The 16,781-nt window shown below is 42.1% G+C and overlaps 1 protein-coding gene across 9 annotated transcripts in view; it reads left to right on the top strand.

Annotated features, from left to right (window-relative positions):
* BCAS1 (brain enriched myelin associated protein 1) overlaps window positions 1-15,746 on the top strand; it is a 130,330-nt gene extending 114,584 nt beyond the window's left edge. For 5 of the 9 annotated variants that reach the window (XM_033186785.1, XM_033186781.1, XM_033186783.1 and 2 more), the window contains 2 exons: window positions 6,005-6,268; window positions 14,453-15,477. In XM_033186785.1, coding sequence (XP_033042676.1) covers window positions 6,005-6,268; window positions 14,453-14,527 — 339 coding nt within the window. In that variant the 3' untranslated portion in view covers window positions 14,528-15,477. Of the gene's footprint in view, window positions 1-2,095; window positions 2,162-6,004; window positions 6,269-14,452 lie in introns of all 9 variants that reach the window. The other 4 variants (XM_033186780.1, XM_033186776.1, XM_033186778.1 and 1 more) reach the window with 3 other exon arrangements.
* The last annotated feature ends 1,035 nt before the right edge of the window (window positions 15,747-16,781 follow it).

Raw genomic sequence — 16,781 nt, 5'->3', positions numbered from 1 at the left:
CTGGAGGATCACTTAAGCCCAGGAGCTTGAGGCCAGCCTGGGCAACATAGTGACACTCCATCTCTGCAAAAATTGTTTTAAAAAATAGCTGGGCCAGGCACAGTGGCTCATGCCTGTAATCCTAACACTTTGGGAGGCCGAGGCAGGTGGATCACTTGAGGTCAGGAGTTTGAGATGATCCTGGCCAACATGGTGAAACCCTGTCTCTACTAAAAGTACAAAAATTACCCAGGCATGATGGCAGGTGCCTGCAGTCCCAATTACTCAGGTGGCTGAAGCAGGAGAATTACTTGAACCCGGGAGACAGAGGCTGCAGTGAGCCAAGATCATGCCACTGCACTCCAGCTTGAGCAACAGAGTGAGACTGTCTCAAAAAAAAAAAAAAAAAAGTAGCTGGACATGGTGGTGTACACCTGTAGTCCTATCTATCTGGGAGGCTGAGGCTGAGGCAGGAGGACTGCTTGACCATGGAGGTTGAGGCTGCTGTTAATGGTGATTATGCCACTGTACTTCAGCCTGAGTGACAGAGTGGGACCTTGTCTCTTAAAAATAACAATAATAGCAAAAATAAAGAAAAGCACAGTTGACTCCTGATGAGGGGACATCCCATAAACATCCACATTTGAGTTTGGCCATCCTCCATCTTATCCAAGCTTTTGTCATTTTGTTTAACATTCAGCAGTTTCATACAGTGAATGCTCAGTAAATGTTTATTGATTGAGTGGTGCCTCCTGCCTTCTAGGGGCAGTATCAGGAGGTGGTTTAGAGTCTGGAATATAGTCATTGCCTGCTGTCCAATACTGGCACTCAAACCTGCTAGTTCCATGGTGGTGCTAGCATCTTTGAGCTTCCATTTCCTTGTCTGAAAAATAAAGTAATTCCTCATCTTAAGGTTCTGACATAATGAATAAATGAAATAATGCAAGTTATTATCTCATTTAGCACAATGCCCAGCACTTACTAAGCACTCCACTAAAAATTGTCCTTCATAAATAATAGTTTGTATTATCTCTAATGTGAACACCATAGCTCAGATGACAAAGATACATAATATTAATCAGTCAAAAAGTATTCGAGTGCCTTCAGTGGACAGTCAAGGCCATAAATAACAGTGGAATCTGGAGTCTTCCTCTTTGCCCCACATTGCTGCAACCCTGCTCTCTACATTCCTCCCATAGCTGGGAAGAGGAGACATTAAGCAGTGATCAAATATGTGGGAATTAGACCTGAGTCAATGTTGTTGATAAGAATTGAGCATTTTATTACCAGATTTTTAAGGTATCAAGCACTAAGCATAGGATATTACTAAATGCACGGTTAAAACCACAGACCCCAGCATGAGTCTGAAGTTGTATATGGCCAACTTGCTGAGCGCAGTGGTGCTCAAGCTCAGACAATCCTTAGCGCCACCTGAAGAGCTTATTAAAATGCAGATCGTTGAGCCTCCACCCCTGAAAGCTTCTGATTCATTAAGATCCAGAGTGGGTCTCCAGAATCTGCCTTTCTAGCAAGTTCCCAAGTGATGCTGAAGCTGCTGGTCCTGGAATCACACTTCTAGAACCATTAGCTTAGAGTGTGGAGTTTAAGGAGTCAAGGCCAGCCCCATTTATCCCTGTCACTGATGTTGCTGGCTATAGGGGGTGCTAAAGGGTAGACAATGAAATACTCAGCAAAACTCTATCAAGAAGAGAAAAGAAAAAAAAAAAAACAATAAAACACCCACAGCCTAAATATTCCCAATGGAAGGCTATTCATGAGTCAATTGTTCATTCAGTCTTCATTTAATATGTTCAACTATCTCCTGCTTCCAACATTAATTGGAACCATCATCATTTATCTCAGAATTGCCTAATTCCAGGATTTAGTAGTTTTGTTGTTATTTTTGGAGGCCAGCACTTGAATTTAATTAGATATGGTTACAAATTGCATGGAAATCTGTATCTGATAAGTAACATGTTTCCAGTTGCTCTTCCAGTTGTCTTAATCCCAAACTTCAATGATAAATGACTGAGATCATCCATTTCAGAACCTTCTTGCATTCTCCATGTCACTGTACTTGTGGTGGCTGAAGGCCATTGTCTGTTTGTTATTTTAGTCAGTGAAAGGGGATGGAGGGATCACCCACTCAGAAGAAATAAATGGGAAAGACTCCAGCTGCCAAGTAAGTGACCTTGAACTCAGTTTGGTGGTGGGATTAGCTGGTGTATTCTCACTTCTTCACAGTGTACTTTTCAATAATATTCTCAGCCACGGCCGACTCATTTAACATCTCAGGATTAAGCACCTACTATATACCAAGAACGAGAATGGGATCTGCAGACACAAGCGTGAACAAACTACAGTTCCTCAGCTTTATCCTATCAAAAAGTTTTCACACATGCGTTTCCCTCTTTTCTGCATTAAAAATCTCTTCTCACCCTTCACTTTTTGCCATAAATGTCAGCTCCTCAAAAAGACCTTCCATATCTGCCTCTCATAACTACACCTTGTTCTTTTATTTCATAGCATCATCACAAATTGTGATAATTCATTTATCTCCCCTGCCCCTTCTCACGTCTGCCTGGAATGTCTGTGGAGCAAGAAGTCTCCTTCTTTTATTTCTCTATCACCTTGCATGGTGTTTGGCAAGTACTAGAATCTATGTCTTGAAGAGAATAAAGACATGGAGTGGGGGGGGGCGGTCACACAGTTTGCTTTCATTACTTCCTTTATTCTAAAGAAATACAGCTATGACATGTTTATAACTACATATGTTCCTTTTCTTAATGGGATCATGCAACTGTACTCTTTTTTTAATTTAAAAATCCACCTCCACAAAAAAATGGCATCAAATATTCTTCTAGTAGTTTTGACAATATAGAGAAGTGGCTACAAGAATGAGTGGTAGACTCAAACTATCTGGTTCAAATCCTGGCTCAGCCTTTTTTTTTTTTTTTTTTTTCCTGTGTGACTTAGGCAAATTGCCAAATCTGTCAGTGCCTCAGCTTCCTCATCTATACAAAGGAGCTATGAAAAGTACTTCCTCATAGGGTTGTCATACTTAGATGAATCAATACATGTAAAATATAACATTTCTGGTACAGAGGACTCAGTACATGTTAGCTGCTGTATTAGTCAGCATGGGCTGCCATAACAAAATGCCATAGGTGGTTGCTTTAAAAGCAGAAATTTATTTTGTTGCAGTTCTTGTGGATGGAAAAGATAGGATTAAGGAGTAAGCAAATCAGCAGGGTTTGGTTCCTGGTGAGGACTGTGTTCCTGGCTTGTAAACAGCCACCTTCTCGCTTGTGTGTCCTTACATGGCAGAGAGAGAAAGAGAATAAGCTCACCAATGTCTCTTCTTATAAGGACACTAATCCTATTGGGGCAGGGCTCCACCCTATGCCTTTGTTTAACCTTAATTACTTCCTATTCCAAATATAATCACATTGGGAGTTAGGGATTCAACATATGCATTGGGGTGGGGGGCACAATTCTACTGTTAACAGTGTCTATTTGTTACTATTACTATTATGCAGCTGATAGGGAATTTCCATCTATAATGTTGCCCATATCACACTCATGAATGGACAGCAATGACTGTAAATAGGTTATAGAATTTTTATTTCCATAATAATTGGTTTATCCTACATTTTTAAAACAGGAAATATATTGCTTTTTACTATACTCATTTTGTTTCTTAAGTTATGACTATACCTGGCCCCCAAACTAAGTCCTTGGACAACTTTGGAACCAAAATTCCCAAAGATTATTACCTAAAAACAGGATAAAATTATTTTATTCAAAAAGAAGAGCTTAAATATGATGGTATATTTTGTCTGGAATTTTACAGTGAAGGAATTATGCCAATAACCTTGGTGATTCTAAAATTGGAATGACATCGTACAAATCCAAATAAGCTGGAAACATCATTCTATTTATACCTACCTAGGAGTGTTTTTCAGAATCCATTTGGGAATTTTATTTTCCAGAGCCTTGGATTCAGACTTGAGAACACTGGTGTGTCCTTTCCATTTTTAGCTAATGTAATTCTCACAGCACCATAAGGTGTCATTTCTTTTATTGCTCCCATAGAGATGAGGAAACTAAGAGGTCAGATTATCCTTGGTCACACAGCAAGGATATGGTGGAATTAGAAACAAACCAGGTCCTTCTGACTCCAGGCACTGAGCTCTTAGCCACTCACTGCATCTTAAAATCTTCTACACAACAAAAACAGTTAACAAGGCATTTGAACTGGGATCTCTGGTTTCTGGCCTTTCTGAAGAGCGTGGTGGTGAGAGTTTCTGTTTCATTCTAAGGAGAGTATCTGCTCTGGGCTGTCTATTGTACTTGGACATCCATCTCTTAGCATTTGCTGCAACTCAGACAGTTGGGCTCTGCCAGAAGTATTCAAGACATATATTGCAGAAGAGCTTTTCAAGGTACACTGGATGCCTGTTGCTTCTTTCTCCAAGGACTGCTGCCCTCTGAAGAGGACTGGTGGAGGCCTTCTGGACTGGGGAGTCTCTGCCGTTTGTCTTCCCGCTTATTTCTGAGGGGGGTGCATGGTTCACTGGAGTGAAAGGAAAGCTGTCCTTCAGTTGATGTCTTCTCCATCAAAGCTGCTACCTTGTTATAGAACTTTTTACCTGGGGACAGTACATAACTTCATGAATCATGCTTATACACACGTATCCGGTGGGTCAAGTGTGTTTGACAGTTGCCACCATCAGGGCTTTAAAACTTTTGAAGTCAATATTTAAAAGTTGACATATTTTGCATTTTTAAAAATTTAATTTCAAGGTTCTCTTGAAAAACAGAAGCTCTGACTATACTGGAGCTGCAAGCCTATGTGGTATCTCTTGGCTGGATCGGAGCAACTGTTGCCCTTTGGACAGGGCATATAACACTCAGTCTCCCCTGCTCTAAATTTTCTCCCCAACATCAAAGCCAGCCTTGCTTGAACTGATGCTTTCCTTACACTGGAGAAATATTTTTTTTGGATGTTTGTTGCTTTTGCAGCCGGAGAAATAAGATATTCACATGGTTATTCTTACCCCAGCCTGCATTTACTAGATTTTTGGATTTTACAGCCTCATCTCATCAAATTATTGGAAACATGTGGGATTGTAAACCTTTCATTTTGATAAAAAAAAAAAAGGATATACATTCAAAACTAATAAAACAATCATCTCTTTTACCACCATTTCATGAAGCAAAAGGACAATTTCACACCAAAAATTAGGGTAGATGTAATCATGAAGAAAAGAATGGGCATCCCCAAGAAAACACTCACATGTGGTTGCAAGTGGGAGGAGCCCCCTCAAAGCTGGCTTAAGCATAGAAAGTCTTCAGGAACAGCTAGATCTAGGAGGCACACATGATACCATCAATGCCTGGTCTTTCTCTCTCTGTCTCTCTCCATCTCTCAGCTGTGCTTTTCTCTGTGTTGGCTTCCTTTTCGGGAAGATTTTCCCTAGAAATATTGGTGGTTCTGGAAGCTCCAGTCTTACAACTTCACAGCTTCAAATCTAAGAGAAAGGGAACCAGCGTCTCTCTTATTTCAGCAAAGCTGTGAGATTAGCTCCAGTGTTATCTGCATTTGGCTATGCTGAGCCAATCACAGCAGGCCAATCACATACAGTGCTCTGATTGGTCAGGCCTAAGTCACACGGTCTTGTCTGGAGGTGGAGGTAGTTTGCCTGGACCACATGGAGTAGATGAGGAAGAAGGGTGTTTCCCCAAGAAAAAGCCAAGTTCTGGTACCAGAATAAGGGATAAAGAGTGCTTTCTGGGATAACATAAAATGTATTAATGAATTATTAGATAACTAAATAAATGTCCCCACCATGACTTCATAAATGTAAATTTTTCTTTTTTTTTACTTTCATTTCACCTAGGATTCATGAAAATGTAGATACTACCCACCATTTGAACATCTCTGTTTTAACATATTTATTCCCTTGCTGTTGAGAGTTGTCTTGCAGCCACTAAAAATGTACTTTGTTTGAAATTGCTGTAGACATCAGACTCCACAGAAAAGACGATCACACCACCAGAGCCAGAACCAACAGGAGCACCCCAGAAGGGTAAAGAGGGCTCCTCGAAGGACAAGAAGTCAGCAGTCGAGATGAACAAACAGAAGAGCAACAAGCAGGAAGCCACAGAACCAGCCCAGTGCACAGAGCAGGCCACGGTGGACACGAACTCACTGCAGAATGGGGACAAGTTCCAAAAGAGACCTGAGAAGCGGCAGCAGTCCCTTGGGGGCTTCTTTAAAGGCCTGGTAGGTGGATTTTTTTTTTTTTTTTTTTTTGCCTCTTCTTTCTGGGCTCTCTCCTTCCCCGAGACCATCTGCCCCAGTCAGTTTTTCAAATTTCACATGTGGCTCTTCACACTGGGATCCCGGGTCTATCACTTACAGTTTTTGAACTGCTATGTGACTTCCAGCAGGTTCAATCCTTCTCCGCTTTACAAACTGAGACCTTAAGCAAGTTATTGCCTCTCTGAACTAGATTTTTTTATCTGTGCATAAATAATGGTGCCTAACTCATAGAGTTCATGAAACAGTTAGGTGAGATAATGCATCTAGTCACCTAGCATAGTGCCTGAGACCTAGGGAGCAATCATGTAGAAGTAATCACCATCATCACCATCAACATCATCATTGGTTTTATTCAGTGTCTTGTGCATAGTAGATGCTCTGGGTAATATTTGTTGAATGAATGAATGGAGAATTAATGCATTATTGGCTTATTTTATTTACATTATATTATACCAATTAGAAGTGTTAAAAAAAACTTAGACAAATCAAGTTTAAACACACTTTATGTTGTGAGCAAAGAACAATTCATGAATTGGGCAGCACTCAAAACCCAAAGAGGTTGAGAGAGCACTGCCCAGTGGCATGAGCAGTAAGCTTTGATAGGCCAAACATGGAAGCAAAGTAGAAAATGTATCTGATTGGGTACAATGAGGCATTTGCCTTATTTGGTCACAATGTGATGAGGTGTCTGCCTTATTTGGAAATGGTCTGATCAATTGGTTGCCTGTAATTGGCTGAAGTTCAGCTATTTGTGATTGGCTGCAACCTGGCTATTTATTACAAAAAAAAAAAAAGTATCCTCATAAGGTAGGTTTTGGTTTGTTTACTTACTGAGTGTGGTTGCAGTTTGTTACATAGACACTCAGAGTAAGGAGACTGCCTCAGGCTAAAGGCCTGCTTATTTAATTTAACAGGGGTATAAATGTACAATTGTGTTACTCCATGGACTATAGAATCAATGGCTGCTAGATGCAGAGGAAATTTTTTTACTGATTGCAATTGTAGGCAGACTGGTGAGGAGGTACTTTAGATTTGCTTATTTTACTCTCCTTTACAAAATGGAAGCGTGTCTTCACCACTGGACTCCGTGAGGGTAGGAGCGCCACCTTTCAGGTTCAAGGCTGTATCTCAAGCACTTGAAATAGGACTGCATAAACAGCAGGTGCTTGACAAACAAAGGAGTGAATGGATGAGATTAAAATAATAGATACCAAAATATGATGTATAAACTTGGAATACATTACTTGAAATTGTTACGCTTCGATAAAACATTGTACTCCACTTTAAGCACACTTGCAATTTCTACTTGCATGTTTAAAAAATACCCACTTTGTGAATGCAGACACTGAAACTGGGTATCCATTAATCATTTAATTTACGTATGGAAACCACTAAAATTTCTTCCCTTCCTTCCTTCCTTTTTTCCCTTCTTCCTTCTTTCATTTTTCTTCCAAAAATATTTATTAAGCATTGAATCTAAAGCACTTTCACACGCATAGCTTCTCTCTCCTATTCCACAAGATATAATGGTTCTTTATTAGCTGCTGCTTTCTGGGTGTAGTGCAGTCTTCAAACTAATCATGTAGTCCTTGCAGTGGTTTCATTGATGTGAGGAATGTAGATGTTGATGTAAAGCAAGAATGCCAGTTCGTAGCCCTGAGAGAGACTTCACCCACCTGGGTGAGGCTCTATTGGATTTGCCAACACAAGTCTTCTCAAAATGTACTGTGCACACGAATCACCCAGGGATCTATTAACACACATTCTGATTGAGTAGTTCTGGGATCCAACATGGGATGCCACAAAGCTCCTGATTGATGCTACAAAAGCTGCTGATCCAGGGACCACACTTTGAGTAGCAAGTTGCTAAAGGACCAGAAAAGAAGGTGTCGGGGAAAGCATTTGGGTTTCTTTAAGTTTACTTTTTTTTTTTTTTTGAGATGGAGTTTCGCTCTTGTTGCCCAGGCTGGAGTGCAATGGTGCAATCTCGGCTCACCAGAACCTCCACCTCCCAGGTTCAAGCGATTCTCTTCCTTCAGTCTCCCGAGTAGCTGGGACTACAAGCATGTGCCACTATGCCTGGCTACTTTTGTATTTTTAGTTCAGACGGGGTTTCTCCATGTTGGTCAGGCTGGTCTCGAACTCCCGACCTCGAGTGATCTGCCCACCTTGGCCTCCCAAAGTGCTGAGATTAAAGGCATGAGCCAGAGCGCCTGGCCTTAGTTTACACTTTTTTAACCCATGATTTATTCATTCATTTAAAATGAACACCACCCACAGAATGATTTACATTGTGGCTTCTAATTATTTTAATAGAAGCCAGCCTCTACAATAAGTACGAAGGCTGAAAAAGAAAGATGGTATGGAAAAGTTCAGATGATTTCTAATAATCTGGTCATTCATTTAACAAATATTTGTAGAATATTTAGAATCCTGGCACTGAGCTAGACCAGGGGTATTAGAAATGCAACCCTTGTTTTTGTAAATAAAGTTTTATTGGAACATTGCTATGTTCATTCATTTACATGTTGTCTGTAGCTGCTTTCACACAAAAACATGAGGGTTGACTAGTTGGACTGACTAGTCAACTAGACTGCATGGCTCATAAGACTTAAAATATTTGCCATCTGGCCCTTTGCAGAAAACATGGGCCAAGCCTCGAACTAGGCGCTGGAGGTATATTCAGCAAACAAAGGGGATGGAGTCCCTGACATCACAGGTTCATATTCTAAGGGGAAGCATGGAGCTAAAAAGTGTTAATAGATAAGTTAAAAAAAACAAAGTTAAACTTATTAAAACTACAAAGTTAAAGTTACAAAATTAAAGGCAAAATTTGCCAACAAAATCGTAGGTCTGGGAGATCACTGAGGGAAATAAACAAGGTCCCGCGATAGAGTTTACCTAAGTATGGATGGGAGGTGTGTGCTACTTTTGCCTGAGTGTGTGTCGGGGGCGGGGTGTGCTACTTTTAATTGGTGGATCCCAAAATTGTCTCTGAGGAGATATGTCTGAGATGAGACAGGAAGGGTTAAAGGTGCTAAACAGGAAGGGTTAAAGGTGCCAGACAGGAAGAGAGCAAGGCTCATTCTTCCAGGAGGAGGGGACAGCCCTGGCAGAGGCGCGGGGGTGGGAATGAGCTTAGTGAGCTTAGTACAACACAAGGCCCTGGTTGCTGCGGGTGGAGAGGTAGGATGGGGGAAGAATGGTGGAAGTAAGATTGGAGCCGTGGGCCGGGACCTGCTCACGCAGGCTGTACAGGCTGTGCACGGAATGGGGACATAATCCTGTCTGAGCAGGGAAGCTACTCACAGATATTAAGTAAGAAGTCTTGGCCCCTGTTGATAACATTCAAAGATTTTATTTTGCTGCTGTGCTGGAGAATGGCTGTTGAAGGTCATTAGGAGCTGGTTAATACAGATCATGTTTCCTGGGAGAGCTGATGGAGATTGGCCTGGTGATTCCTGAGGAAGAGACAAGAAGTGGACAGGTTTGAGACACTAATTACAGTTCTAGACACCGAGTCCCTCTCTGGGACCACACTCCTTTACAGACCTCATCTCTTTAGGACGGCAGCATCCCTTCAGGGTGGGACTGCTTCTGCCACACCTCCCAGACACATAAGCCAGGCCTCCAAGAAGCTGTGTCTTTTCCTGAACATTCCACAGGTTCTCAGAGACAGAGTCAGCATTCAGCTCAGGTCCCCTAGACCCCAAGTCCTGCACTGTCCCAGTGTCACAAGGCCTTCAGCAATGATGGAGGATGGAGGGGGGCTTCCCTGCCACTTTCCAAAGACCAAGCCTCAAAGACTTTCAAGCTGGACACATTCCCCAGGGTTGCCCGACTGCCTTCCTGGGAGGGGAACGCTGGCAGCCAAGTCTGTCGCCACCGACAGAACTATAGTGGTGCCTGTCACCCACAGGAAATGAGACACGCTGCAGGCCGATCCCTGCATGATCTTTGTGTCACAGTGACGTCCTCGTTAGTCAGGTCCTTTTTTCCTCCTTCTCCATCATGCTTCTAACTGAGAGCAACCCACCTGGTTTTCAAAAATCTGAAAAGAACTGGAGGGAAGCCCTTGGAATTCACAAAGTCCAACTGTTTGCAAACATTTTCCTTTCTTTCTGAGCAAAGGGACTTTTTTTGTTTACAAAAGAAAATGTCACAAAACCTCTGTGTGTGTGTGTGTGTGTACAGATATATGCATATACGCACACACAGACACATATGATAAAAGTGAAACTATTCTGATTGGTGGAAGACTGGGTTTCTCCCTTCCCCTAAGCACCACTTCTTTGATGGCCCCATTCCCAGCCTTCCCCTTTCCCATTTTCTTGAGCCCCTGAACTGCTAGATTCTGTGCAGTGCAATCTGCAGGCAGGTTTAGCAGATGAACAGATGGAGGTTTGAAAGGGGAGACATCTGTCCACACTGGTGTGGGCTGAACTGAGGCTTGTGACAACCAGCGCAGTCGCTCCAAGGAGCCTGAGACCAAGGGTTGGAAAGAGTGGGCAGTGAACAGGAGAGAGTCGGGGACAGCAGGTGAGCTGAGGGCCAGATTCCAAGTCAAAGTGGCCAGGCCATTACTGCATGACCTAGTCCTAGGTCATCTTGGAGCCTCAGTTTCTGCATCTGTAAAATAGGGTGAATAATAATCACTGTCCACCTCACTGGGTTGGAGATAAAACAGGTAAGAGAATGGGTCTGGTTTGGCCTTGTGAACTGTGAAGTGTAGTCCTGGTATACAAGGCAGGAAAAGGGTTGCATTTATGTCTCTGATCTCCAATGCGGAGTCTCAGTGAGGCTAGAAGGGCACGTGTATGAGGCCAGTGAGTCAGGTGTGGTCTGTGGCAACCTGAAGGGCTGGTGCCCACCTAAAGGGGGTGCCGTTCCTCAGCACCAGCCACATGTTACCTTGGGGAACTGCAGACCCATTGTGGCAGGACCTGTCCATTTTTTCAAGAGAAAATAACAAAAGTGGGGAATTTTTATGAGAAAATACCTAATTTTTAAATGCCAGCATCTAATTTTTTAAAATAAATGAAGAAAATGCTTGTATAAGTTCATCTATATGCAAAGTTCAGGCCCGTGGCAGCCACTTGGCCATCTGAGTTTGCTGTTTAGCCCATCAAGCCCCAAGGTCAAGCTCATGGAACCTAAAGGATGGAAACCTCAGGGAAGTAAGCTTTCATAGAGGTGAGTTGACTGGGCGGGGTGGAGCCTGTGTGAGCCAGAACCCACGGCAAGGCATGCTGGGCAAACAGAGGCAGGATGGATGGGTGCCACCCATGGCCAGCCTGAGACCAGGCTCTAGACACTTGCAAGAAGCTTGTTCCTGGACTTAAACCCAGCTCTCATCTAGTGGCTGCATGAGCTTGCACCTGTCACCTTGCTGAGTTTCAGATACCGGATTAATGAAGTGAATGGTGCTGACATCACATGGTTAGCATGAAGACGAAATGCAGTCATATACAATGCCCTAAGAGCAATGCTTGTGAGGTTTAATTAGTCAGGAAAGGCTATTTTGTGAGTATTACTTAGTTAGCCCCTGCCCTGGGTTGTAAAGGTGCAGAGATGATGAGTCGGGCACCGCTGTGCCATGGGGAGTCCCGGCACCCCACTTACTGGCCGGGACTTGGCTAAAGTAGCTTAGGCTCTCTGAGCTTCAGCAGCCTCTTCTGTGGCCTCAGAGCAGCAGTGGTGTCAACCTCGTGGGCTGCAGTGAGGACCAGGTGGAATAGGGGCAGTCTAAGACTCACACACATGAGGCAGCAGGCTCTCAGCGGCAAGGGGCCAGCCAGAGGTCATGAAACCAGAAAGGGATGGAGCATCCCCAAATCCACAGCTGACTCCTGAGCCCATGCTTTGAGTATGTCGTGGTGTCCTGGTCATCTCTTAATGCCTCAAAACTATTAATAACACAGTGTGTTGTGTGCAGTACGTGCTCCATATATGTTGTTGAATGAATTAGTGAATTCAACTACGACCACTAAAAATAATCACAACTCTTTTATCACACTTACTGTGTGACAAAGACTGTTCAAAGTACATTGCATATACTAACATTTAATCTTCAAAACTACCCTGTGAATTCCCCTTTTATCAATGGTAAAATTAAGGCTTAAGTAGAGGGTTAAGCAATTTGATCAAAGTCACCCAGCTAGGAAGTGACAGGTCTGGTGTTCAAAGCCCAGCAATCTGATTCCATGGTAAATTACATGAAATTACACTACACTATGTAGTATATACAATGTACTATACTATGCTAGATTATACAGGGCACTACACAATCTATGTACTATATATATATACTGTATATGTGCCCTATGTACATCATATATACTAAACTACACTCTATTTATTATGCTATAATACACTCTATATACTATATTTCATACTATACGATACCATGTATATTCTACTGCATCATACTACATGATGCTATGTACATATATTAGACCATACATACTTTATGATAGTATATTATACTTCCCTTTCCTATACTATATACTATACTGTTCTGTATATATCATACTATATTATACATTATGCTATGCTATACTATATTTACTATACTATACAGTGTGCTAAAATAAACTATACTGTGCTATAGTTACCATACTTGACTATACTATATACGTATACTATATATACTATAAAATATACACTACTCTATATTATACTATCCTATATTACCTTATACTACACTATACTGTCTATATATACTATGCTACAAATACATTATACTACTCTATACTATATATATACTGTAATGTACAATATATACAATCTTATACTGTACTACCCTATACTGCCTTATAGCGTAAAAGGAGATCCACAATTGATCCATGCAGCAATGTGGGCAAATCTCAAATCCACTATGCTACATGAAAGAAGCTAGTCTGAAGGGCTGTATATGCTCTAGGATCCCATGACATGACATCCTGGCAAAGGCAGGACTCTAGGGATGAGAACAGATCGGTGCTTTCCAGGGTCTGCGTTGGGGAGGGGTTGACCACAGAAGGCACAAGAAGGATCTGGGAGGGGACAGAACCATGTGACATGTCAATTTGGGTGCTGGTTTTAGGTAGCTATTTGTGTTGGTCTATCCTCATAGAACCAAATACAGAAAAGGTTAACTTTAATTTTTGTAAGTTTTACTTGACAGAAACGGTAAAATAATAATAATTATAGTACCCAAGCTAGGCATAGTGGCTTACACCTGTAACTCCAACACTTTGGGAGACCAAGGTAGGAGGATCGCATGAGCCCAGGAGTTCAAGACCAGCCTGGACAACAAATGGAGACCCCATCTCTACAAAAATTTCAAATATTAGCTGGGTGTGGTGGTGTGCACCCGTAGTCCGAGCTACTGGGGAGGCTGACGTGAGGGGATCATTTGAGCCTAAGACGTCAAGGCTACAGTGAACCACAATCCCACCACTGTACTTCAGCCTAGGCAACAGAGTGAGACTTTGTCTCAAAAAAGTAAAATAAAATAATAGTATCTGTCTGACAACATTCCTTCACCCACATTCAGTCAGTAGCTTGGGTACTATTATTATTATTATTTTACCGTTTCTGTTAAGGTTAAGCTTAGGTACCAAGTGCTAGGAACCTGCAAGGCACTGAGATACACAGAATGTATGCAACTTCCAATATGGTGTAGAAGACAGATGTTAGACAAATAAATTAGATAATAAAATCATTTCAGAGAGTGGTATGTTCCGAGAGAAAATAAAACAGGGTGATGAACCTAGATGGTAACTGGGGAGGGGGAGCTAAAGTGAGGTAGAATTGGTTGGGGTTTCTACACCCCAGGTAGTAAGTGCATTATAAGTATGAACTCACTTTATCTTGGGAACAACCCTCTGAGGTAAGTTTGCCATTTCCATTTTAAAGATAAAAAAACCAAAGCCCAAAGATGATAAGTAATTTGTCCAAGTTTTCACAAAGCTAGAAAGTCATGTAACTGGGTATCAAACCCGGGCATCTGATTGGAGACCATTCTCTTATCCAGCACTGAGGAATGAGATACAGTAATTTAGCACAGCACCTAGCACAGAGTAAGTGCTACATAAATGGCCATTGTTGCTGTTGACATTACAGATCTTCAATAGGCTGCCACGTCTTTCTGTTTTTCTCCAGGGACCAAAGCGGATGTTGGATGCTCAAGTGCAAACAGACCCAGTATCCATCGGACCAGTTGGCAAATCCAAGTAAACAAATCAGCACAGTTCCCACCAGGTTCTCCTGCCACCAAGATGTGTTCTCCTTACTCCATCTCCTCCTCAAACATGTTCCATGTATATATTCTTCTGATGGCCAGCAAATGAAATTCTGCCTAGAAATTAAGCCCGAGCTGTTGTACATTGAGGTGTATTATTTACATCTCTGGTCCAGTCTTTTCTGGCAAATCACTGTAAAGATGGTTTAGCAGGTCACCTAGTTGGGTCGGAAGAGTTGATGATCACCAAGCGGGAAAGGGAGGGAGTAGAGGAATGTGTTCGGGTTAAGTGATGAAAATGGCAGTGGTGGCCGGGTGTGGTGGCTCTCGCCTGTAATCCCAGCACTTTGGGAGGCCAAGGCGGGTGGATCACCTGAGGTCAGGAGTTCAAGACTAGCCTGGCCAACATTGTGAAACCCATCTCTACTAAAAATACAAAAATTAGCCAGTCATCGTGGCACGCACCTGTAGTCCCAGCTACTCGGGAGCCTGAGGCACGAGAATCGCTTGTACCCAGGAGGTGGAGGTTAGAGTGAGTGGAAGCTGCACTATTGCACTCCACCCTGGGCGACAGAGCAAGATTCTGTCAAAAGAAAGGCAGTGGCAAGTAAGTTGTGGAAGAGAAATGATGCTAGAAGGAATTAAGCGTTGTAGTAAACGTGTGCTCATCCTCTAAGCTTGAAGAGGGGAGATGAAAATCCATTTGTTTTAAATTCACATCTCAAGGAGGGAGAACCCGGGCTGTGTTGGACGGTTGCCAATTTCCTAGAATGGAATGTGTGGGGTATAGAAAAAGGAATGAATAAGCGTTGTTTTTCAAATAGGGTCCTTGTAAGTTATTGATGAGAGGGAAAAGATTGACTGGGGAGGGCTTAAAATGATTTGGGAAAACAATTGCTTTTGAGGCTCAGTGACAAGGGCAAAGATTACAACTTAAAAAAAAAAACAAATAAAGGAAGTTGCACAGTTATTTTGCAACACAAGGGGGCGGTAAGGTCCCCATTTTTATCCTGTATTCTGTATCCCTAACAAAGATTTGGTCTCTGCTATCTTACATTATTAATGTTTCTCAGATGGCTGAGGGGCTCGCTTCATCTGTTCCGTCTGACACTTATCTCAAGTGTGTCTGTCATTCCTAATGTTCTCAGGATGTGCTTTGATAAAACCCTCCCCATAACCTCAGTTAATAAAAATTCACAGAAGATTATTCAAATACCTGAGTTGTTTTTAATACCTGTACAAAGGAGTAAATAGGACCCTGAGTCTATTAAAATGTAATTCAAAGTAGCATATGATTGACTGACAGTCGTGTAAACTGTATCTTTCTTTTTCTGATTTAATAAAAAATACATTTACTTCTAAAGTATCTTTTAATTTCCAACTTTCAAAGCAGTCCCACTCTATATCTGAGATGGCTCTAACTTCTACAGTATAAAATCCATACTCTTCCTCCATTATCTTCTTTGGAAGATAACTCTCTCCCAGATCCTCCCGGATTTCCTTGTATATGGGCACACACACACACACAAATGCGTGCACCTGTATGTCTGCATGTACACACACATGCATGTATAGAATAGTGCTGTCTTAGGCCAGGTTGCCTGGAGCAGAACCTGAGATGGGGATTTGGACACATAGGATATACTGGGAGTGGGCTCCCAGGGAAAGCGAGTAAGAGGAAAAAAAAGAGGGCAAGAAAGGAGTTGGGCAAGGGTTGGTTTCAGCTGGAGCATGAATTGCACCACCCAGATAGTCTGACCTTGAGGCAAGGGAGCCGGCCTTTGAACCCCCGGAGGTGAACTGTGGGCTGTCCTGGGAGATGGAGGGATGGAGAAGCTGGGATGCCTAAGTAACTGGAGGATGAGTGCATTGGCAGTGTCCACTACAGATACACACATATATGTTCAGATACATATTTATACCCATATTTGCATATATATGTACACATTCATGTGTATAAATATATATCATGCAGGAATAGATCCATGCACTCACACAGTCATATTTACATACATGCAAATAAATACATGTAACTAACACAGATCCACACACACACATTGGCTCACACAAATCTATGCAATTCATCACACATTGATTGGAGATAAACACTGAATATACTCTCCTGATGTGGACCTCAACTATAAGGACAAGTTTGATGCTTAGGCAAATCACACCACGGCTTTGGCAAATAGGCATTTGGAAAATGTGTTCAACAAAATACAGTATCACTCAAAACCCAGGTGTAAGTGA

Source organism: Trachypithecus francoisi, unplaced genomic scaffold, assembly GCF_009764315.1.
Source record: "Trachypithecus francoisi isolate TF-2019V2 unplaced genomic scaffold, Tfra_2.0 Lachesis_group21, whole genome shotgun sequence".
Lineage (NCBI taxonomy): Eukaryota > Metazoa > Chordata > Mammalia > Primates > Cercopithecidae > Trachypithecus > Trachypithecus francoisi.
The sequence above is the reverse complement of the archived record's forward strand: the minus strand, read 5'-3'. Positions and strand labels throughout refer to the sequence as shown.